This window comes from Henckelia pumila, chromosome 4 (genome assembly GCF_033568475.1).
Source record: "Henckelia pumila isolate YLH828 chromosome 4, ASM3356847v2, whole genome shotgun sequence".
Taxonomy (NCBI): domain Eukaryota; kingdom Viridiplantae; phylum Streptophyta; class Magnoliopsida; order Lamiales; family Gesneriaceae; genus Henckelia; species Henckelia pumila.
The window spans coordinates 180733369-180756318 of NC_133123.1; the positions used below are offsets into that span (position 1 = coordinate 180733369).

Here is a 22950-nt window from a genome sequence, read left to right on the forward strand (position 1 = left end):
AATATATTTGGAACAATCTCAGATAGATGTGGCAAAAAAAAAATAAAATTAGGAATGAGAGATTCATTCTTTGTACACACACACACAAAGATATTTATGATTTCGTGCATAACACACATTATGATGCTTATGATGAGTTTTCATTGTCGTATGAATAGTCGTCCAATTCTATTAGTATTGATTATCTAATATCATGTACACTGCTTTGATAAATATAGAAGAGGAATACATTACTAATTATTCAATGATATCACATGTGGTAATATCAGTTATTTTCCAATTTATACAATTGTGTAATTAGGTGTACTTTTAAAATTTAACATTTGAATACGATATTTACAATCGATTCACCAAATCTGTAAGACGATGCTTGTATTTGAACTCCACTATTAAAATAACATGTATGATCATGGGGTCTGACACAACAAATGAGCAAGAAAAGTATAAATACGGCTTAATTGCATATATAATATTTTATTTTTTGTGATAAAACTTTAGGTCACTAAGATCACTTGCCAAGGGAAAGTAAATTAGGTTCAAAATGTACTCTTTTTGCTCATGTGTTGTGTCAGACCCCATGATCATACATGCTTTTTTAATAGTGGAGTTTAGATACAAGCATCGTTTTACAATTTTTGTTATCGATTCTAAATATCATATTCAAATATTGAATTGTAAAAGTACATCTAAATACACAATTGTAGAAATTGGATAATGAATGATATCACCACATGTGATACATATCATTGAATAATGAGTAATGTATTCCTCTTCTATATTTGTCAAATAGTGTACATGCATTAAATGACCAACACCACGACAATGAAAATGAATCATAAACATCATAATGTGTGTTATGCGCCTAATCATAACATCTTCGTGCATGTGCAAAGAACGAGTCTCCCATTCTTAATTTCCTATCCGCTTATACCACAAATATCCGAGATTGTTCCAAATATATTTAGAATTATTCTAAATCGGATACAATTCGAACCTAATTTACTCTCACTTGTCAAGGTCGATCTTAGTGACCCAAATTTTATCCCGAGAAATAGAACATTATACGTGCAATTAACCTGCATTTGTACTCTTTTTGCTCATGTGTTGTGCTAGATCTCATGATCACACATGCTCTTTTAATAGTTAAGTTCAAATACAAGCTTCGTTTTACAAATTTGGCTACTCGATGTCTGAATATCACATTCAACAACTGTTAAAACTTAGAAATACATTTAATTACACGATTGTAGACATTGAGCAATGAATGATATCATCACATGTGATATCATTGAATAATGAACAATGTATTCATCTTCTAAATTTGTCAAAGTAATACACATGACATTATATCAGTATTAATTTAATTTACCACAAATCATACGACCATGAAACTCATCATAAGCATCATAATATGTGTTATGCTCGAAATCATAACCTCTTCATGTATGTGCAAACAATGAGTTTCTCATACCCAATTACCTACTTGTTTGTTCCAAAAATGTTCGAGATTGCTCCAAATTAATTTGGAATTATTCTGAATCCGGGAGAATTCGAACCTAATTAGTTTTCACTTGACAAGATCGATCTCAGTGGTCCAAAATTTTATCCCATGAAGTATAAAAATTTAAAATCAATTAAACCGCATGAATACTATTATTGTTCATGCGTAGGACTTAGTAAGTCAAAAGTATTCCAAAGTATTAACCATTCGATCTTAATTTGCAATCAATTTATGTTAATATATATCTTGCGATCCTTAACTGCCATGCATTATCAAACCAAACCCGATATATATAATATATATACAAGACTTGACACCTTTCACATACGTGTTATATATATATTATAAATATGAGTAAATGAATATTATAATTGAAGGCACTAGAAACTATAATATTATAATTGAAGTCCTGAATTAATTACAACTATTATATATACAACAACTTTTTTCATATATTATAAATATGAAAAAAGAACAAAAAATATTATAATAGCTATATTTACAAATATGAGTAAATGAATAAAGTAAAATAATATAAAAAATAATTGAAGGCACTAGAAACTAGAAAAATGAATATAATAACCACATGAGACACAAAAAAACAATAAAATGAATAAAATAATGTAATAGGAAGCTAAAACATATATTTTGTGTGTGTCAAGGAGTTGTAACAAACTTTATCTGAAATGGGGACTGAGCAAAAATTGAAGTTTGGTAATAGGATTTAAAAACAATTTCCCCAATAGATAGTAATATATTTGAGAGGACCACATATTACGAAGCTGTTTTTCTAACACATTATTGCTTTATAACTAATTAGATGAGTTAAGTAGTTAACAGATATTTTTTCATATATATTTATATGAAGTAAAATTTAAATACCGACAATATTATGAGCTCGAAAAACAAATTCTGTTGTTATTGGTAGTTCTAATATTATAATTGACAATTTTTATTATGTGAAACTATATTTACACTGAAGATTACATATTGAGAGGATAAAAGTTGTTTTTAAGAGCTTAAAAGCTTTTCGGATATGTTTGGTAAATTTTTTTAAAAATAGGTTATAAGCTGTCAAAATAAGCTGTTTGACAGCTTATAAGCTGTTTTTAAAAAAGTAAGGGGGAGGTATTTTTTCAAAAAGATCTTATTTTAACATTCTATTTCTCTAAAATATCCTTAAATATTTTAATAAATCTCCATCACCCATCCATTAAATATTAAATATTATTTTTTAAAAATATTCCAAATCACATAAATTTTTCTAAAATAAAATATTATAACAATTTTATTTTTAATATATGTTTATTCTAAAACTATTTTCATATATGTATAGCTCGAAACATTATTTTCATATAATTATACTCCTTTTGATAATTTCGACGATAAAAATATCTTATAATACCAAACACATCAACATCTTTAAGTTATTTAAAATAAGTTTATCCAAACACTTTAACAAATTATTTTTAAAATAAGTTCTAACAGTTTATAAGCTCGTAAAACAGTTTTTAAGCTCTAGGAGCTTATAAGCTCTTTTTAATAAGCTTAGCCAAACATCATCTGAGTTACAGATTGCACTTGAAATTACATAATTATTCCTTATGTATTTTTGAAAAAGTTTTTTGAAATAAATGAATAGATAATTTTGTAATTTTAAATATAATGTATCACCTTTTATGTACATATAACATTATCATTTTTTATTTCAGGAAAAGATGAAAATAGAAGCAAACGATGGTAAAAATTAACGAAAAAACTTGTAAAATAAGATATAATTAAATTTAATTATTCATCAACTATCACTAAATTAACCTTAATATTTAAATTTTTTCATAAAAAATAAAAATAAAAATAAAAATTCAATTGACTATTAATCTAATTTAGCAAGCATAGTTATCTCAAAAAAAAAAAAAGAAAAAAGAAAGCATAGGATTGAGTACTTTCGTGCAACCGTCACAGAGAACACTTTCCTGTAGACTTGGAGAAAAAGAAAGAAATGGGCAAAATACACAAGGGCATTTTCGTAATCTCCTCAGTCGGCGCAGCCGTTGCGTATACACGAGCTTTGCTTTTGACCCGATGCACACTTAAACTTCGGTGCCAGATTACGAAGATGAATCGCTTGGTAGTGAATTCGGTGATGAAGCGCCTTTCCGGCGGTGGTTTTACCAGTTCCTATGCGGCGGCAACTCCGTTTGATGTGTTTGGGGCGGCAAAGATGCAGAGTTTGGGCTTGTCGATGGGATGTAGGCGGTTGATGAGCTCCGCGGCGGAGCCTTCGTCGTCGGGGACGGATACGAAGGGGACTCTCGACGTGGCACTTGAGAAGGCGGAGAAAGGTGGGATTTCGAGCTACTGGGGAATCGCGAGGCCAAAGATTACTAGAGAAGACGGCACTGAGTGGGTCTGGAACTGCTTCACGGTAAAACGATAGATTGTGTAGCTCTGCTGCTTCTCTTTGATTTTACTGCCTATTTGGATTAAAATGATGATCTGATGTACACTTGGTGGTGTATTGAATGCATCTGTTTTTGTTTTTATTTATTTATTTATCTGTTTTGAACGTCGTTTCGTGCTCTTTTTTTGTCGCCTGAGAGTTTCGATAGCCTGTAGTCATGTTTCTTAGAATCTTTTGCTGTCGTTGATCAGCCGTGGTGTATTGAATGCATCTGTCTTTGGTTTTATTTTTCTGTTTTGTACATTGTTTCGTGCTCTTTTTTTGTTGCCTGAGAGTGTCGTTAGGCTGGAGTCATGTTTCTCAGAATCTTTTTCAGTAGTTGACCAGCCGTGGTGTTGTTTCTGTATTAGGAAACTTCTGGGAACGTATGCATATCTGTACTTTTTAATGGGTCAAAATAGTTTCTTGGCAGATGTTCTAATGTGGGACACTCCACTGTGTAAATACAAGTTCACAACTTTGATGATCCATAGAGTGGAATTTATGTTTTTGTTTGAGATGAAGTTTTGGTTTGTCACGATCTTTAATAGAGTTAGCAGGATGCAAAGTTCGTTCTTCCAATCTGAGATCTCTCAATTTCGGTAGATGTGTTGCTGCATTCTTGACACCAACTCCAATTTCGAAGTCATGGTTTTGACGACAGGAACTTCAAGTTGATTACACACTACGATCTCTAATTTAGACATTGAGCAAAAATTGTTATGAAGTGTCTGGCTTGTAGTTTGGTGTGCCTGGGCTATTTAATTTATTTATTGAATAGAAAATAAAGCATCAGAAATTGCTTCTTTAGTGTTTACAACAATTGCGAACCGTTGAAGTTGTATCTAGTGGCTTGGTGTAGTGATACATCGGGCAGTCAAGCACTCAGGTTTCTGAGTACTGATTTCCTGTATTTTGGCTGCCTAAGACCCTGAACACTTCTAATTTTATTTTTGTGGTGCAGCCATGGGAAACTTATCATTCGAACTTGTCAATTGATCTTCACAAGCATCATGTTCCGAAGAAATTTGTTGATAAAGTAGCATACCGAACAGTGAAGCTTCTTAGAATTCCCACAGACCTATTTTTCAAGGTATGCTGTTTTTTTAATTCTCCGCGTTTCTTCTTTTTTCTTTTCTCTTGGACTCTGCTTCTTAGATCATTATCTTTAGATATGTGGGCCCTAATTTTATTTGATTTTAACTTTTTAGTATGAGCTATTGCTGCATTGTTTGAGCTGGATTGAGTTGGAAGATTTTGTGAATTCTTACCACTGTATATGATGTGTCATAAATTCATAATATAATTCATGCACACACATGTAAGGCTTGTAGGTGTTGATGTAGATGGGTTAATCAAAATAGCGCAACCAAGCATGACCATAAACATTCGGAACCTTTTTCTTGTTTTGAGGGGAGGATGCAGATGTAAAACTCTGTTATACGCACTTTTCGCTTATATTCAATTACCACCATTGATTTTTGGAATTGAGAAAAAATAGAAAAAGATTGTTATGGCCGATCTACCAGAGGGCTGTCTATTGTGAATTTGAGGCTCGTTAGGAGAAAACTCTCGATCTCTTGGATTCAAGGCTTTGGGAGACAACTTTAGATCTCGTAACACAAGATTGTGAATAATTCTTTTCTGATTATTTTATTCATATAAATTCTACCCTATAAATAACAGAGTTAACAAGATTAAATCAGAAATCAAATCCCTAATAATTATACAGATTTGGATGATTCCAAATCTTTTTAGTCAAATGAAAAGATAGCTTAGAATAACTTATCTATAAGAGCTTGATGCCATTTGTCTTGTATACATGAAACCTTTTTACAAAGGTTTCAAATTTTTGTTGGAAAACATTGATATCCCCCATGAAGACCTGCTCCGATCAGTGTTGTAAATGACGGGAGGCGATGATGGGGCTTTCAGTACCGCCTACCGTCTCGGCTGCCTAGGTGGTTGAATTTGTTTAGCAATCTTTTATAGGTAATTATATATAATTACGCAGTTTAATTACAAATAATCATCATTTTTATGTAGTATATGTAATTACAAATAATGTTTATGCTAAAAGAAGCTTCATACAATATAATACAATCTAGATAAGGTGCAAATTGTAAGAAAAATTAAAGAGAAAAATATAACTCTTATATCTTAATAATGATGATTACAATGATTTATATACACGATAGTTAAGATCTAAATTAAGAATATTAAATCTTAGAGAATATTTACTCTAATCTAAATCCCACACAAACTGGGATATACATTGACTAAATAATTATAATTATGCACACAATCTTCTTTGATTAGGAGTAGATTTTCTGACACTCCCCCTCAAGCTGGGGAATGAATGTCGTTCATTCCAAGCTTGCTTACTAGTCTTTGGAAACCAACCCCAACCAATCCTTTGGTAAATATGTCTGCAAGTTGCTCTTTCGTAGAAATGAAGGGGATGCAAATCAATCCACTTTCCAGCTTTTCTTTTATAAAGTGTCTGTCCACTTCAACGTGCTTTGTACGGTCGTGTTGTACCGGATTATGAGCAATATTAATAGCTGATTTGTTGTCACAATAAAGCTTCATTGGACCTTTCCATTGAACCTTCAAGTTTTCTAAAACAAATTTCAGCCACAATAATTCACATATACCAAGAGCCATTGCTCTAAACTCGGCTTCTGCGCTGGATCTTGCCACAACGTTCTGTTTTTTTACTTCTCCAAGTCACGAGATTGCCTCCTAGAAAAGTACAGTAACCTGAGGTAGATCTCCTATCTATTATAGAGCCTGCATAGTCTGCGTCTGTGTATGCTTCAAGAGTCAACTCACCTTTCTTGAATAAGATACCCTTTCCCGGTGTGCCCTTCAAGTATTGAAGGATCCGATGTACAGCTCTAAGATGTGGTTCTTTGGGGTTGTGCATGAATTGACTAACCACACGAACCGCATAAGCGATATCAGGTCTTGTGTGAGATAGATATATGAGTCTTCCCACCAGTCTCTGATAAGATCTCTTGTCCACGGTTGGGTCCTCCACACTATCACCAAGCTTGTGGTTGAACTCTATGGGTGACTCTGCTGGTTTGGCACCCAACTTACCAGTTTCCATCAACAAATCAGTGGTGTATTTCTGTTGGTGATTGTTTCAATCCATACAAAGACTTTCTTAATTTGCATACCTGTCCTGTATTTGATTCAAACCCCGGTGGAACGTCCGTGTAAACTTCCTCCTCAAGTTCTCCATGTAAAAAAGCATTTTTTACATCAAATTGCTGTAATTTCCATCCCCGAATAACAGCCAAAGATAACAACACTCTCACAGTGTTCATCTTTGCAACAGGCGCAAATGTCTCAAGGTAATCGATGCCATATGTTTGAGTGTAACCTTCGGCGACAAGCCTTGCCTTGTATCTTTCCAATGAACCATCTGAATTATATTTGACTGTGAATATCCATCTACGCCCAACTGTTTGCTTTCCCTTTGGCAGTTTCACCAAGTCACAAGTCTTATTTTTTTCAAGTGCTTCCATTTCAGCCTTCATGGCATTCTTCCAATTCTGATCCTTCAATGTCTCGGATACTGTTTTGGGAATTTGGATTGAGTTTAGGCTGGTGAGAAAGGCTTTGTGATTGGGAGACAGATTCTTGCAAGACATGAATAGGTTTAAGGGGTGTTTAGTGCATGATCGGATTCCTTTTCTAATAGCAATTGGAACATCATCATTATTTTGATCATGGACATTCGAAGTATTATCAGTACAAGGTTCAAGGATTACCTCATTAGGGTCACGAACAGAGACTGATTTGGGTGATTGGACCTGCACCGGTTTGATAATTGGTCTCTGCCTTCTTGAATAAACCTGCAGTGGTTGAGTAGAGTCTTGAACTTTACCTGTAGGAGGTTTTGGATGAGTGCTGAGATCTGGAGGAGCAGTATAATGAGGTGATTTAGGCACTAAAGGTTCAGTGTGTAGCTGGGTAGGTGTGTGAGTTGTAGGTGTGGCAGGAGGATCATGATTGAGGGGGAAAAAATCATTTTCCTTATCTTCTGTCAGTGAAGATAAGGACTACAAAAATAGGAATCGTCTTCGTTAAAAGTGACATCGGCAGAAACATAGACTTTCCTTGTGGGAGGGTGGTAAAACTTGTACCCTTTTTGAGTGGAGGAATAACCAAGAAACACACATTTAAAAGCCCGAGGATCAAGCTTTCCTCTGTTATGAGAGTGAATATGGACAAACACAACACAACCAAATATTTTTGGAGCAAGATTGCAAGAAGCATTAAAATCTGGAAAGAATTTCAGCAAGGTACGCATGAGAATTTGAAAATCAAGAACTTTAGTAGGTAATCTATTGATGATATGAGCTGATGTTAAGACTGCCTCCCCCCAAAATTGTTTAGGAACATTTTTTTGAAACAAGAAGGCTCGAGTGACTGCCAGAATGTGACCATTCTTGCGCTCAGCCACCCCATTTTGTTGGGGTGTATTAACACAAGAAGATTCATGTATTATGCCTTTTTCTTGGAAATATGGTGACAGAACTTGATTAAAATAGTCTCTAGCATTGTCAGATCGCAATCTTTTGATGTCCCTATCAAATTGTGTTTTAATCATGTTACAAAAGATGGGAAAAATGGTGCTGACCTCCGATTTGTGTTTCATAAGAAAAATCCAAGTGACACGGGTACAATCATCAATGAAAGAGATAAACCATCGAGCCCCGGATATGTTAGAAATAGTGGACGGCCCCCAAACGCCACTGTGAATGAGATTTATTGGAACTGTGGTTCTTTTATTGCTTACTGGGAATGAGACTCGTTTGTGTTTTGCTAGTTCACAAACATCACACTTAAAATTATCAATATCCAAATCTTTAAACAATAAAGGCAACATAATCTTAAGGACTCTAAACGATGGGTGACCAAGACGAAAATGTTGGAGCCAAATCTGGTCTTTATTGGATTTAGAAGACTCTGAAAGCAATGAGACTGGGAAGGGGTTCATAACTCTATCCCGACCACTCGATTCTTCAAGATAATAGAGACCATTCTTTTCTCTAGCATGTCCAATCATCCTCCTCGTGCCCTGTTCCTGAAAAACACAATGAGAACCATCGAAAACAACATTGCAATTAGAGTCTTTTGTGAGTTTTTGGATTGACAACAGGTTTGTAAATAGTTCAAGGACATGAAGGACATTTTTAAGAGTGAGAGTTTTGTTTATAACAATGTCTCCTTGTCCTGCTACTGTTGTTGCAGAACCATCAGCCATTGTTATCTTTTTTTGGCTTGGGCAAGGCTTATATGTGAATTTTTGTGGACAGTGGGTCATATGATCTGTAGCTCCTGAATCAATAACCCAAGAGCTAGTGGTGATTGTATCCAAGACATTAAAGGCATGAGAAGAAGAAGATATACCTGAGAACGCCAAAGTGCAAGTACCTGTTGTGGTGGGTTTTTCCAATGATCCCAGAAAACTTTTTAGTTTCTCCATTTCTTCTCTATTGAATTCAATGGGTGATCCTTGAGAGTTATCTTCTCCAGCCTGTTGATCACTAGCTGCTGCATATGCCTTTCCTTGTCTCTTTGGATATCCTGCTTTTGCTGTCCAATTTTTATTTGAACTTTGTGGCCTGCCATAAATTTTCCAGCATTTGTCCTCAGTGTGATTATCCTTCTTACAGTGAGAGCACCACATGGAATTTTTATTGCCTGATTTTGATGAAAAAGTAGGCTGTTTATTATCCTTCTCTGTCGGCTGCTCAGCCCTAAAGTTCCTCCCTTTTGTGGTTGCAAGGGCTGAACTATTATTCACTGAATTGTGTTCTATCATAACACATCTTCTTCCTTCTTCAGCTCGAACAATTGCAATTGTTTCGTTTAGTGTTGGCAGATCCTCTTTTCCAAGAATTTGTACTCTCACCGCATCAAATTCAATATTTAATCCAGCCAAAAAGTCATAAATTCGATCTTTTTCAACCAACCTTTTAAGAAGTGCTGCATCATCACTGCATTTCATTTGTATGCATTGGTAATGATCCATCTCTTGCCACAAACTTTGTAGAAGATTGGAATATTCTGTGATTGACCAACTTTTTTGTTTGGTTGATGAAATCTTTGTCTTGATTTCATAGATTTGCGCAGCATCTCGAACTTTAGAGTATGTTTGCTTCACTGTCTCCCATATTTCTGCTGCAGTGGTGAGGAACATGCATGTGTCACTGATTTCAGGCAACATAGAATTCCATAACCAGAACATCACCATTGAGTCTTGTTCATCCCATGCTTGAAATCGAGGATCTTCCTCTTTTGGGCCCGTACCGAGTAGATGACTCAGTTTGCCTTTTCCCTTCAAGAATGTTCGAACCAGTTGAGACCACTTCAGGTAGTTCTTCCCATTCAGCCGATATGCTGAGTGAATGTTTTGCAGCTCCCCGGTTGGCGTCAAATTGCTGCCTTCATTCGATGGGATCTCTTTGGTGACCTTAGCGCTGTTATTATCATACACTTCTGACATATTTGTGTGCCTACTGGTTACACGATTGAAGGGAATGGAGTGATCGACGATGTAATGGTGACGATGTGAAGCTTTAATAAAATTCTGGATTTTTTTTTAACCTAAAGCTTTGATACCATGTAAGAAAAATTAAAGAGAAAAATATAACTCTTATATCTTAATAATGATGATTACAATGATTTATATACACGATAGTTAAGATCTAAATTAGGAATTAAATCCTAGAGAATATTTACTCTAATCTAAATCCCACACAATCTGGGATATACATTGACTAAATAATTATGCACACAATCTTCCTTGATTAGGAGTAGATTTTCTGACAAATAAATATAGAAATGCAAACTAACATGATAAATAATAAAGATTCATATGCTAACAAAGTAATATAATTACTTTTATCAAAAACCTAAGTTTACAATTCAAGGTTTCAATCCAAAGACAACAGATACTAGACTAAACTTAAATACTTTTCTAAATCATCTACATATGCACCATCAACTACATTCATGATCCTCTCATCATCGGACTAAAAAACATCTTATTCATTCTATTACTCCAGTGCATCTAAATCCTCATCAAGTTCTCTGATGGTGTAGTTCCTTGCTCTCCTCCTTGTTTGTAGCACGTCATCTGCTCCCGAGGCCTCTGTTACCATTCTCCAAGTAAGACCCGAACCCGGTTCGACCTCATCTTCATCACCACAATCAACAAGCCAACCTTGAGCTTTACTAGTTTGAGAGAGAAGCAAATCTCCACCCATTTCTCTTTTAATCATCTTCTTCGTAAGATTGGCGTTGAATTTGACATATACAAATCATTAATCTTGATGTCTCGAGCCTAATCAAATTGACTCCTATTTCTTTCAGACCCCGGTGATTTGCTTGTCAAAGAGAGAAATCTAATTGCGTTTTTTTGTAAGTCTGAAATGCCACCATTATAATTGGACCATCATCCAACTTAAAAAGTAAAGAAGGAAAAAAGTAATTAAACCAAATATGGGTAAAAAATACATGAATGTTAATGAATAGAAATAAAGGAAAGAGGTTTACCCGGATCAAAGTCATGGTATGCATCCACTTTCTCATATGCCGTGACCGCCATTTTTCTTCAAAAGTTTCTAGATTTACTCTTATACTTCAACAATTCATTATTAACAATCCTAGATTGCATGTCCTCGTCCTCGGGAAAAATTGTCTCAACACAATTCAAGAACTCATTCATAACATTGATGTCATTTGGTATATTTGAATCTTTGAAGTAAAAAATCGGATTCAACAAGTAGGCGACATAATGTAAAGGACTATCAAGTCTACCCTTAGACTTCTCATTAATAATCTTCAAAATAAGGCCAACATTTTCCTCTTTTTTTGAAAGACTTTCTAATATCTTCCTTGACTTGTTTAAACGCACCCAATAAAAAAGCAATTGAGGGATTCTTGTCACCGTCAACAAGACATAAACCTTTCAAAGGGTGAAAATATTCAAAGCCAAAGAAACATCATTCCAAAAAATATACTTGTTACCGTGACCTCCGCCACTTTCCCATTCTCACTACTCCTTAACTTTGTTTTTCTACACTCCTCGGTTGTAAACATAAGTCTCAATTGATCAAAATTTTCAAAGTCAAAAACTAATTAGCAAATCTAGTCACCCGGGCCTCACAATATCCCTCTTCTCGATATATTCCTCATAATAACCGAGTTCTATGATGTGCGTAGATGAATATAGTTAAGGCATTTGCTTTCTCAAGGATTCAGCTAAACTTGGGTAGCTTTTCAATTGTTTCAAGCATGAGGTTGACTGCATAAGTTGCACAAGAGGTCCAAATATTTTGAGGTTGTCTCTTCAATGCATCCGCCGCGGCCTTATTTTGTGTCGCATTGTCCGTCACTACTGAAGTCTTGAACAACATGTTGCGTGTCAATCTCATTGATATATTTTTCATTGAAATGTGCATCCATGTATTCTTCAATAGAACCAAGGAATGAAGTGCCTAGCTTGCAATTAACAAATATTCATAATGTTTCTGCGCTCGCAATCGGTCCATGCATCGGTCATTATTGAACATACATTTTTCATCCACCCTTCTTCATGCTTCATTAGAGATAATTTGGTCATCTCAACTTCTTGATTCAAAAGTGGTTCTCTTAGAAGATATTGACTTAGAGAGAATTGGAACGCTGTCCCAAGTTTATTCCGCTTGAGAAAGAAAAACTCTTAACCATATTCATCTATGCACATCATAAAACTTTGGCTATTATGGATGAAATATACCAAGAAAAGGGATATTGTGAGGCACGGATAACCAAATTTGCTACTTCATTTTTTTTACTTTGGAAAGTCTAAAAGACAATAAAGATCAATTGAGACTTGTGTTTACATCCGATGAATGAAGCAAAACAAAGTTAAAAGAGTAGTGTGAAGGGGAAAGCGGCGGAGCCGCGAAGTTGATGGTTACAAGTATATCTTTTTGGAATGATGTTTCTTTTGCTTAGAATGTTTTCATCCTTTTAGTGAAAGTTCTACGTCTTGTTGACGCCCGTTTTATCGAGTTCTTAAACAAACCGAGTAAGATATTAGAAAGTCTTTCAAAAAAATGGAAATGTCACTTCTATTTTGAAGATTATTGATGAGAAGTCTAAGGGTAAACTTGATAGTCTTTGCATTATGACGCCTACTTGTTGAATTTGAAGATTCAACCATACCAAGTGACACTAATGTTATGGATGAGTTCTTGAATTTGTGTTGATATCATTTTTTCCACCAACGATACCATGCAATCAACCATTGCTAATTATGAATTGTTGAATTACAAAAGTAAATCCAGAAGCTTTGGAAGAAAACTGGCGGTAACAGTATATGAGAAGGTGGATGTGTACCATGACTTTGATCCGTGTAAATATTTTTCCTTTATTTATATTCACTAATATATATATTTTTTACTCATATTTGGTTTAATTATTTTTTTGTCTCTTTAATTTTTTAACTTGGATGGTGGTGACCCTCCAAAATTACAAAAAAATGGCAATTAGATTTCTCTATTTGACATGTAGTTCGTTGGGGATATGAGAAATTGGAGCCAATTTGAAGGGGTATGTATTAAGTAATTCATAAATTATGTTATCTATCCTTTGTTTTTATAAATAACATTTAAAATCTTTGGATACATACTAAGAAGAGGAATAGGCTTGAGACATCATGATCTTGTATATGTCAATGTTATGAAGAAGAGAAAAAAGTGGAGATTTGCTTCTATCCTCTTGAGCTAGTGAGGGTCAAGATTGGCTTGTTGACACTGGTGATGAAGATGAGGTAGATCGGGGTTTGTGACTGACTTGGAGAATGACAGCAAACTCTCGGGAGTGGGTGAAGTGCTAAAACCAAAGATGACTACAAGGAACTTCTACATTAGAGAACTTTATGAGGATTTAGATATACATCGGAGGAAGATAATGAAAAAGATGTTGATTTTGCGTCCGATGATGAGAGGATTATGAATGTAGTTGATGGTGCATATGTAGATGATTTAGAAAATTAGTTATGTTTAGTGTTTATGCATTTATTTGCATCTTGTCTAGATGTTATGAAATTTTTTATATATATATTACATAAAAAATTATCATTATTTGTAACTATATTGCATCTTTATATATAATTACTTATAAAAAAATTGCTAAAGAAAATTCAACAGCCTAGGCGAGGCGATGAGCGGGCACTGACTGTATTGCCACCGGCTCCCGCCATTTACAACACTAGAACCAAGGAATTAAGTGTCTAACTTGCAATTACATTCACAATACCTATCCACTTGCGATTGGTCCATACATCGGTCATTATTGTACATTCATTTTTCATCCACTCTTCTTGTTTTTTTAGAGATAATTTGTGCCTCTCAACCTTTTGCTTCAAAAGTTGCTCTCTTAAAAGATATTGACTTAGAGGTTTGTAGCACGGAAGAAATTGGCCAACCGTCTTTAGAAGTTGTCTAAAGCTTTGATTGTCAATTGCATGAAAATGAATCTCCACCTTCATAAATTCATCTAGCAACGTGCTCAAGCACATCATTTGTAAACTTTATTTCAAGACATCATTTATGTTTTGTTGTCTTGTCATTGTTGGATCGATTGTAGATGTCCATTTATCAATAGGCTCCAGGTGCTTTGATTTATTTTTTGAAGAATCTCCCACCACTTGACAATCATCATTCTCTCCATCATTAGTTCACTACAATTATTTACCTCTTCTCTCTATTATTTTAGTTCTTCCTCCCTTTCTCGCTTCTTATTCTTGCTATTTTCAAGATAAGCTCTCATTCTTTTTTTGTCCTCATCGGATGCTTTAGGACATGCTTCAACTTGTCCTACGATACCCACAATATGATGTTTCATCAGATAAACTCCTCTCTTAATAAGCCGCTTACACAGCTTGCGTGTGATCCCATTCCCTTTTATTAAGTTTGAGGCCTACATAGTAACTACTTTTGGTAGGTTATGCCATACCATTTTTTGTCTCCAAAATATCCTTACCCATAACTACCATAATGCTTATTAAATAACATAAGTAATCAACAATTAATAACAAAAAACATAATATTAAATATAAAATTACTCAATTTTTATTATATTTCATATAAAAGTTTGTTATATACGACATAAATTTAATTTATTTGCACGCATCGTGTGCATACGTTTACTAGTCTTTATTATACAAAACGACATAATCCCAAACAATATCATTAAGACTTTTGCTTCCAACTCCGGTTGTTTATCCTTTTCTTCCATTAATCTTTAACAGTTAATGAAAGATAAAAAATTGTAACAAATTTGAATTTTTAAATAACAAAATCTGGAATATCATGTAAAAATATGTTAAATATACAATAACTAACTTAAAGGGCTGGTGGCAGCTAGTGGCTGCCGGCTGGAGGCTGTTTGCGGTGGTGGCTGATGGTGGAGAATACTTGAAACTAAAAGGTAAAAACGAAAGAAAGTGAGATGTGTTTTTCTAAAATCGATTGATTTGACAGTTTTTAAAAATTAATTGACTTTGACTAGGCTTTAAATTTAATTGACTTTGACTAGGATTTTAAAATTATTGATGGCCTCCACCGCCTGCTAGCCTAGGACCACCTAATGCAAAGGCGGGTCGGTCGAGGGCCGCCTGAACCGCTATTTAGAACACTTTCTTTGAGACCATGTTGTATGGTCCAAGTTATTGATCTCGTCAGGGGCTGTCTATTGTGAATGTGTGGGGCGTTAGGAGAGAACCTCTCGATCTCTTGGGTTGAAGGCTTGTTGGGAGAGAACATATCATGACACAAGATTGTAAATATTTTTTTTCTGATCATTATATTCATATAAATTATACCCTATAAATGATAGAGCTTAGAAGATTAAATGAGAAATCAAATCCCTAAGAATCCTATAGAAACCTCTCGAGGTCTTGGGTTTGAGACTCGTTGGCAGAGAACCTCAGATATCATAACACAAGATTGTAAATAATTCTTCTCTCATCATTTTATTCATATAAATTATACCCTATAAATAATAGAGCTTAGAAGATAAAATCAGAAATCAAATCCCTAAGAATCCTATAGATTTGGATGATTCCAAATATTTTTATTGAAATGAAAAGATAGTTTAGAATCCTAAAATAAAGAAACCTAATCCTAAAATAAATAAAACCAAATCATTAAATACATAAAATAATTATCCCTATTTTAATTAATATTTTGTTTGAATTATCCATGAGCTGCCCATAACGTATTCTCATGGCTCATGACAGACTGCATCACATCACGACTGCATTTCACTGATGAAATCATATTGTTATTGCTGTTGGATCCAAGTTAAAACTCTGAATCTTTCCCTCCTCTTCGGTTTCCATGTTTGTTTTTTTGACTGTTGGATATCATGGCTATGTTTGAATCCATGCCACGCATTTTTAGATGTGTGGTATCTGAATGTGTCTTAAAAATTTTGTTGGAGAATGTAATGTTTGCTTGATTTTGTTTCCTGAAGGTGACAGTTTTCTACTGCGGATGTTCCATCATGCAAGAAATTGATGGGTTAGGGAAATTTCTAATAGCATATGGAGCATTTTAAAATCTGAAAATGTAGTCTTTTAGATTATGATTCAATATAATAATCAAGTTTTCTGGAATTGGAAAAGTTGAATGAAAATAAAAACTACATAGGAAAATGAGAAATTTCACGTAAACGTGCTTTGGGAGAAAAGTGAAAGTATTTTGTTTTTATTTCCAGAGAATTAAAGCATAGTTTTGAAAATGAACGTGAAATGTAGCAACCACCTGTACATTTATCCTGACAGCATAGCGTGTATTTTAGTGATTTCATTAACACCTAAGATTCTTTTTGCAGAGGCGATATGGATGCCGAGCAATGATGCTTGAAACTGTGGCTGCTGTTCCTGGTATGGTAGGAGGAATGCTTTTGCATCTCAGGTCTCTGCGCAAGTTTCAGCAAAGTGGTGGCTGGATTAAAGCATTACTCGAAGAAGCTGAAAACGAGAGGATGCACTTGATGACCATGGTGGAGCTTGTGCAGCCTAAATGGTATGAGAGACTTCTGGTGCTCGCGGTTCAAGGAGTCTTTTTCAATGCCTTCTTTGTACTGTACGTGATGTCCCCAAAAGTGGCTCATAGAGTTGTTGGTTACTTGGAAGAAGAGGCCATACATTCATATACCGAGTACTTGAAGGATATCGAAAGTGGTGCCATTAAAAATGTCCCTGCTCCAGCTATTGCAATTGACTACTGGAGGCTTCCCAAAGATGCAACTCTGAAGGATGTTATCACTGTCATCCGGGCTGATGAAGCCCACCATCGAGATGTCAACCATTTTGCTTCGGTATTGTCAGCTGACCATCTTAAACTTTTCTTTGTTAGTGCAATTTCCTGTTGAAATGCCTGATTTGTATGCTTTGGCATTCATCTTTGATTATTTATTTAGCGTTTCATCTTATTTAACACCATATCCTTTCCACCATGCTTTCGCACTCTCCCAACTTTGTTCTCAACAACCAGAAATCCAAATCCAAAGATAGCCGGGTAGAGAAATGATAGAACCTCATCATTACGACTAGGATTGGTTGAAATATTATCTTGTGAAGAAATTTGTGATGTTATCTGACTTTGATTATAGAATGACAAAGCATATGTATGGGGTTCGAATTTTACATGTTCGGCTCGGATAACGCAATACTCACAGAATGCAATTCTCATGTGCAGGATGTTCATTTCCAGGGAAAGGAATTAAGAGAGGCACCAGCTCCTATTGGGTACCACTAATTTCGGTCACGTTTGAAGCTGTCTGATTCCTAGTGTCCATGATGGATGTTGCCGAATATGAGTGGAGGTTCCAACATCTATGGCTTTGATCAGATATAGCAGAAACACTGGCTTTTCTTTGTAAGGCACTGTTTTGGTGTTAGCTAAGAGGAATTAAGTGTAAAATGAAGTAATGTTGGTATTATCTTGGTTAGACGCTGTGTGACGATGCAATTGGGTAAAAGTATTGGAGGGGTACGTGCAAATAAAACATTTTTTTTTTTGAGAGAAACATAAAATCCATAGACTGAATTGTCTTTAGATACAACCATATTCAACTAAGATGGAAAACCACTAAAATTCCAAGAAAAAGGACGAGAAGAAGTAGAAGCATATCTAGCAAGCTTATGTGGGCCACAGAATTTGCTTGTCTTCGCATGTGCTTCAAACCCAAGAAGATATTCTTGGAATGCAAATCCTCTAATGGAGGAAATTAGAACACATTCTGGACCCAAGAAATCGATCGAGTCATTCACATCATGAATCACCTCATAAGAGTCTGAACAACCCCAGCAACTAGAAAGATCACAACTAATGCACAGTTTCAAACCATAAATCAAAGCCACAAGTTCCCCCCTCGCCACTGAGCTAGGATTTCGGATTGGACTAGATGTGGCAGCCAACAAGTTTCTATTACAATTCTAAGTTTCTATTACAATCACGAATCACAGCCTCAATCGAATAGTGTCCTTTACTATAATCAAAACTTGCATCAACATCCACCTGGAAGTGTCCCGGTGATGGTGCCACCCAACAAACACCCGATTCTGGACTAGAATTCTCGTCAATATATTCTTCTACTATTCATGCACATAAATTCTCTGATCATTGCATGCACCCAGTTCACTTGCATAGGATACACACTCAAAAGAAACACGCTTCCTCTTACATACTTCACCCCACACCGCCCAAGACAACGCACAAAAAATAATTAATTCATCATGAGACCAAATTTGGGACAGCCCAAACAAAAAATCCAAAAACAGAGCTATCCCGATTCATTCGAATGAAAGGCCAATATACCCCATCTTTCCAAACATGACGAGCAACAGAGCAATGAAACAGGACATGGCAGGCGGAAGCTAGATAAGGATTACATGTTGGAAATTGTTATTGAATGAATTGTGGAAATAATGGGTTTGAAAAGCTTGTTCCAAAAGGCTTGAAAAGTTTGTCCCAAGTGTTACAAATAATTTGAATTTGGTGAAATAAATGGAAGGAAAATGGGGAATTGGTTGTCCCACATTGGAACAACTCCAATTTGTTTGAAACATCCTAGAACTTCTACTGAATTTTTTTTTTTAAAAACTCTCTAACTATAAAATAATGAATATAAAAATATATATGCAATACATATATATATACATCATACTTAAAAATAACTTTTCTTAATTTAATATACATCTACACGATAAACATAAATAATAATAAAAGTACATGCATGCAACTAAATACCTAACATTAATTACTAAATAATCATTTATAAAAATTTTCATAATAAAATTCATAAATAATATTTCTTTCACAAAAATTCATGAAAACTTAGAAAATAAATACTTAAACGTAAAATCCATGCATATACTAAAAATCTATAATAATAAAATATATGCGAAAATAAATGTTCTAGTCTCACGAGTTCTAGCCGTCTGGAAACTCATACGCCCTCGCCGCCAGTCGGGAACACATTATCCTTATTGACATTTTGCTCACCTGCACCATTTAAATCTAGTGAGCCAAGAGCCTCAGCACGTTCTATCCTTACATAAAAAAATGAAACCACACACAAGCACACATCATATAAAATACGTGAATAATAATTATACGTGCATGATCTTAAAATTATATGCATATAAACTTGAAATAAAATAATTATACTGATTTATCATAATGCTAAACATATATCATCATACTTAATAAATCTCATAAAATAACTTATCATGATTTCTTAGTTCTCAATAGGTCGTATCCATGTCGGTGGCATCATACTAAGCGATTGATCAATCTATAAACCAACGTACGCGGCGGCGGGGTTTCCACCTCTGTGCTGCCACTTCACCAGCCCTCTCAGCTGGATCCATAAGCTCATCATACTTATACATCATTAGGAAGGTCACCGGGCCCAGGTATCCCGGCCTCCAACCACATCACTTTCCACCTTCACTTCAACTTCCATAAAAAAAATATATTTTTCTTAACATACATTTAAACTTATCATAAAAATTCTTACATGATGCATGAACTTGAAAATTCTCACATATTTCTTTATTTTCATGAAAATTCGCCCGTAAATATATATTTAATTTATTTTCTTAAAAAAAAATCATACTTATATATCTAATAAAAATGCATGCATGAATTAAATATATATTTACGGACATTTATTTTTTCAAGGACTTGTTCGAGCTGCTGACCACTTCACTTAAACCCAAAAATTCCTAGACTGACTCAAAAACTCAAAAGCCCAAACCTGACCTGGCCCATTAAGTTTCATGGGCCCCAGGCCCATGGAAACTAATGGGCTCGCTTAAAACATAATTTAGGCCCATCAACTTATTAATTTAAGTTAAATTAATAAAATTTTTAACTAACCATTACTATAAATTAGACCGATAAAATTATTAACCCGACTCAACTTGACCCAATAATTTTCATGGATCACATGGCCATGACAAATTAGTGGGCTCACCTCAATATAATTATTAAAGCCCATTAATTTAGTCCAATTGATTAGTCAAGCCCAACCCATAATTTATTAACTTGAACTCTTAATTAATTAAAATAAAATACCCAAGCCTAATTATTAAAAATTTAGACCCGGACTAAAATTAATTTGATCCATCAAGACGTGACGTGACCCGGACCCGGATCCAAGACCCAAGCCCGGCCCACATAAAAACCCATAACCCGAAATAATAATAATAAAAAACATAAACCCAATTTCCCAACCCACGTACAGACTTCCCCCCCTAAGTTCTCGGCCATGTAGCAGCAGGCTTTATGGCCTTCTGCCGGCCAGCTCCGGCCGCCGAATGGCCAAAACTCCACCGCCCAAAAGTAACCCACGTCTGGGCGGTTCCAACGAGCCAGCCTCGCCTTGAACCGATCCCTACACCACCCTAACGACACACGATTCGGGAATCCCGAAACTGCCGATCCTACACTAATCCCCAACCCCATGTGGCAGCTCCTCACTTTAGCCTTAGACCGCCCTGCTCCGGCCGCCCCTGGCCGGAGCCCCGCCCACAGGACCACCCCATGGTCCTGTGGGTCCTTCCTGGTCCATCCATGGTTCGAACCATGAAGTGCATGGCTCGGCCATGGCTGGTTTTCCCCCCCTTCCAACCTGCGCAACCCTCCCCCATGAGCAGCCCCTGAACTCATGCACTTTTCGACCAGCTCCGGCCACCAATGGATGAAGCTCCGACACCTGAACCACCCCAGGGTCCCAATACAACCATAGGACCCGGCTTGGCTCAGCCATAAACTCCCTGATGCTGTACCCGATCCCATCTTACTCAAACAATGTGCAGCCCATCACCCATGAAACAGCAGGGGTTCTAGCCACGACCAGCCACTCCTAGGACCTAACCATCATCCCAAAACGTGTTGGAGAACGCGGCGATCAGATCAATTAGGATTGATACCCGGTGCAGCGGAAGTTTAAAATTTTTTATATGAAACGATTCCATAATGGGTATCAACCTTACGATTAAATTGTGTGTGTAAAAATTAAATAACGATTATAAAATTTTTACCTTTAATCTCGAATCGAGATTTTGGACACCAACAGATTTCTCTGCTCTTGTTGTATATCCCTGGAACTGATGGACGAACTGTTCTTCAATCAGGTCCACGAACGGATATTTAATCCCTCTGATAGATTGCACTAGAAAATCTATCAGAAGTTTCTACGAAGAGATTAACGAATTTGATCCGTTAAACCAGAATGCAAATTCAAAATTCACAGGCTGGGTTTTTCGAGCAGAGAGGGGAGAGGGGGGCGGCGGCCACTAGGTTTCAAAACCCTAGTTAATTTCGAAAATTATGCCTGTTGTCTCTAATTTCTGTACTGCAATAACTTATTTATAATGTAGGCCACTAACAGCTTAGGGCCCATTAGTCATAAGTTCAAACCCGACAAGCAAAGCCCGCATGTTCAGAAATTAATATAAAATTCATCGTGACTCCGATTGATAAACCGATTTCACCAATGTGCACAGAAATCATTTCTGCACCTTTTAAAGTCAAGATAAATTTTTCTGAATCCGAATTCAGTGGTTTCCAAAAATGTCCATCCCTATGTCATTTTAGGAAATCTTACTCCTCTACTCATAATTAAGAAGTCCAACTTCTTTGTTCATTAAATTTAACTCTTTAAATTTAACTATCTCAACGGGGATTAAAAATCCATTACACTGTGTGACCCTCAATGGTTCAGGGATACAGCTAGCCGTGGGCTCACAACTCCTTGTGACTCGGAACAACAATTTCCGACTTGCCCATCGAATCATGGTAAGAGCGCCTAGCAACATCGCCCCATGATTCCCTAGGTATCACTGATAGTGCCTACAAGAACCAATAGATTTTGGTTAGCGTACAGTACGGTCCCTTCATCCATATATCCCGATCGAATCAACAACCATTGGTATATCGAGAGTCGTTCGAGATTCGATAACTATGCAACACATCTTGAAGATCAAATAGTGACATCGCATGTGCTACTAAGAAACCATTTCTTAAACCACATCATGTACTCTGGCCAGAGATTCGTCACACTAATATCTCCTCAGATCGCATAGGATATCCACACTCGCAAGTATGTGGTGAATCCTTGACAACAAAGCATCGACTCCTATATGTGTTGTAACTGTACCCAATCCCGACACCTGATGACCCCAATAGAGTCGATAAACGAGTCAAAGCACAGTACTAGCATATAGAGTCTCAATGATGTTTCAAGTAGTAAGGACTAATGGTGTACAACCAAAACCGCGGACTATATCCACTCGATAAGTGATAACCACTTGGAAAGTCCGGATAGGGTAGTTCGATCATTCATCATATGAATATCCATTTGCATGCTTCGAACATCTCTATGTTCCTTACCAATGAAACGTGGTACTCCGTATCGC

General features: G+C 35.8%; 2 protein-coding genes across 2 annotated transcripts; one reads left to right on the forward strand and one right to left on the reverse strand.

Moving 5' to 3' along the window:
- The first annotated feature begins 3555 nt into the window (after positions 1 to 3555).
- On the forward strand, positions 3556 to 18044 carry LOC140864410 (ubiquinol oxidase 2, mitochondrial-like). The gene is made up of 4 exons (XM_073268582.1): positions 3556 to 3926; positions 4906 to 5034; positions 16851 to 17339; positions 17720 to 18044. Exons 1-4 carry the CDS (start codon positions 3618 to 3620, stop codon positions 17777 to 17779), a joined length of 987 nt encoding a protein of 328 aa, XP_073124683.1. The 5' UTR covers positions 3556 to 3617; the 3' UTR covers positions 17780 to 18044.
- Positions 8747 to 11484, reverse strand: LOC140867136 (uncharacterized). Its single transcript, XM_073272209.1, has 2 exons — positions 9369 to 11484; positions 8747 to 9042 (listed from the first exon to the last, which is right to left on the reverse strand). Exons 1-2 carry the CDS (start codon positions 10465 to 10467, stop codon positions 9008 to 9010), a joined length of 1134 nt encoding a protein of 377 aa, XP_073128310.1. The 5' UTR covers positions 10468 to 11484; the 3' UTR covers positions 8747 to 9007.
- Positions 18045 to 22950: the final 4906 nt, after the last annotated feature.

Excerpts from the sequence above, each read along its gene's own strand:
- LOC140867136 (XM_073272209.1), bottom strand. The coding sequence starts at position 10,467 with ATGTCAGAAGTGTATGATAATAACAGCGCTAAGGTCACCAAAGAGATC. Across the intron at positions 9,043-9,368 it reads TTGCACTTTGGCGTTCTCAG|GAACAGGGCACGAGGAGGAT; the intron begins GTATATCTTCTT and ends TGTGTTTTTCAG.
- LOC140864410 (XM_073268582.1), top strand. The coding sequence starts at position 3,618 with ATGAATCGCTTGGTAGTGAATTCGGTGATGAAGCGCCTTTCCGGCGGT. Across the intron at positions 5,035-16,850 it reads CCACAGACCTATTTTTCAAG|AGGCGATATGGATGCCGAGC; the intron begins GTATGCTGTTTT and ends TTCTTTTTGCAG. Across the intron at positions 17,340-17,719 it reads ATGTCAACCATTTTGCTTCG|GATGTTCATTTCCAGGGAAA; the intron begins GTATTGTCAGCT and ends TCTCATGTGCAG.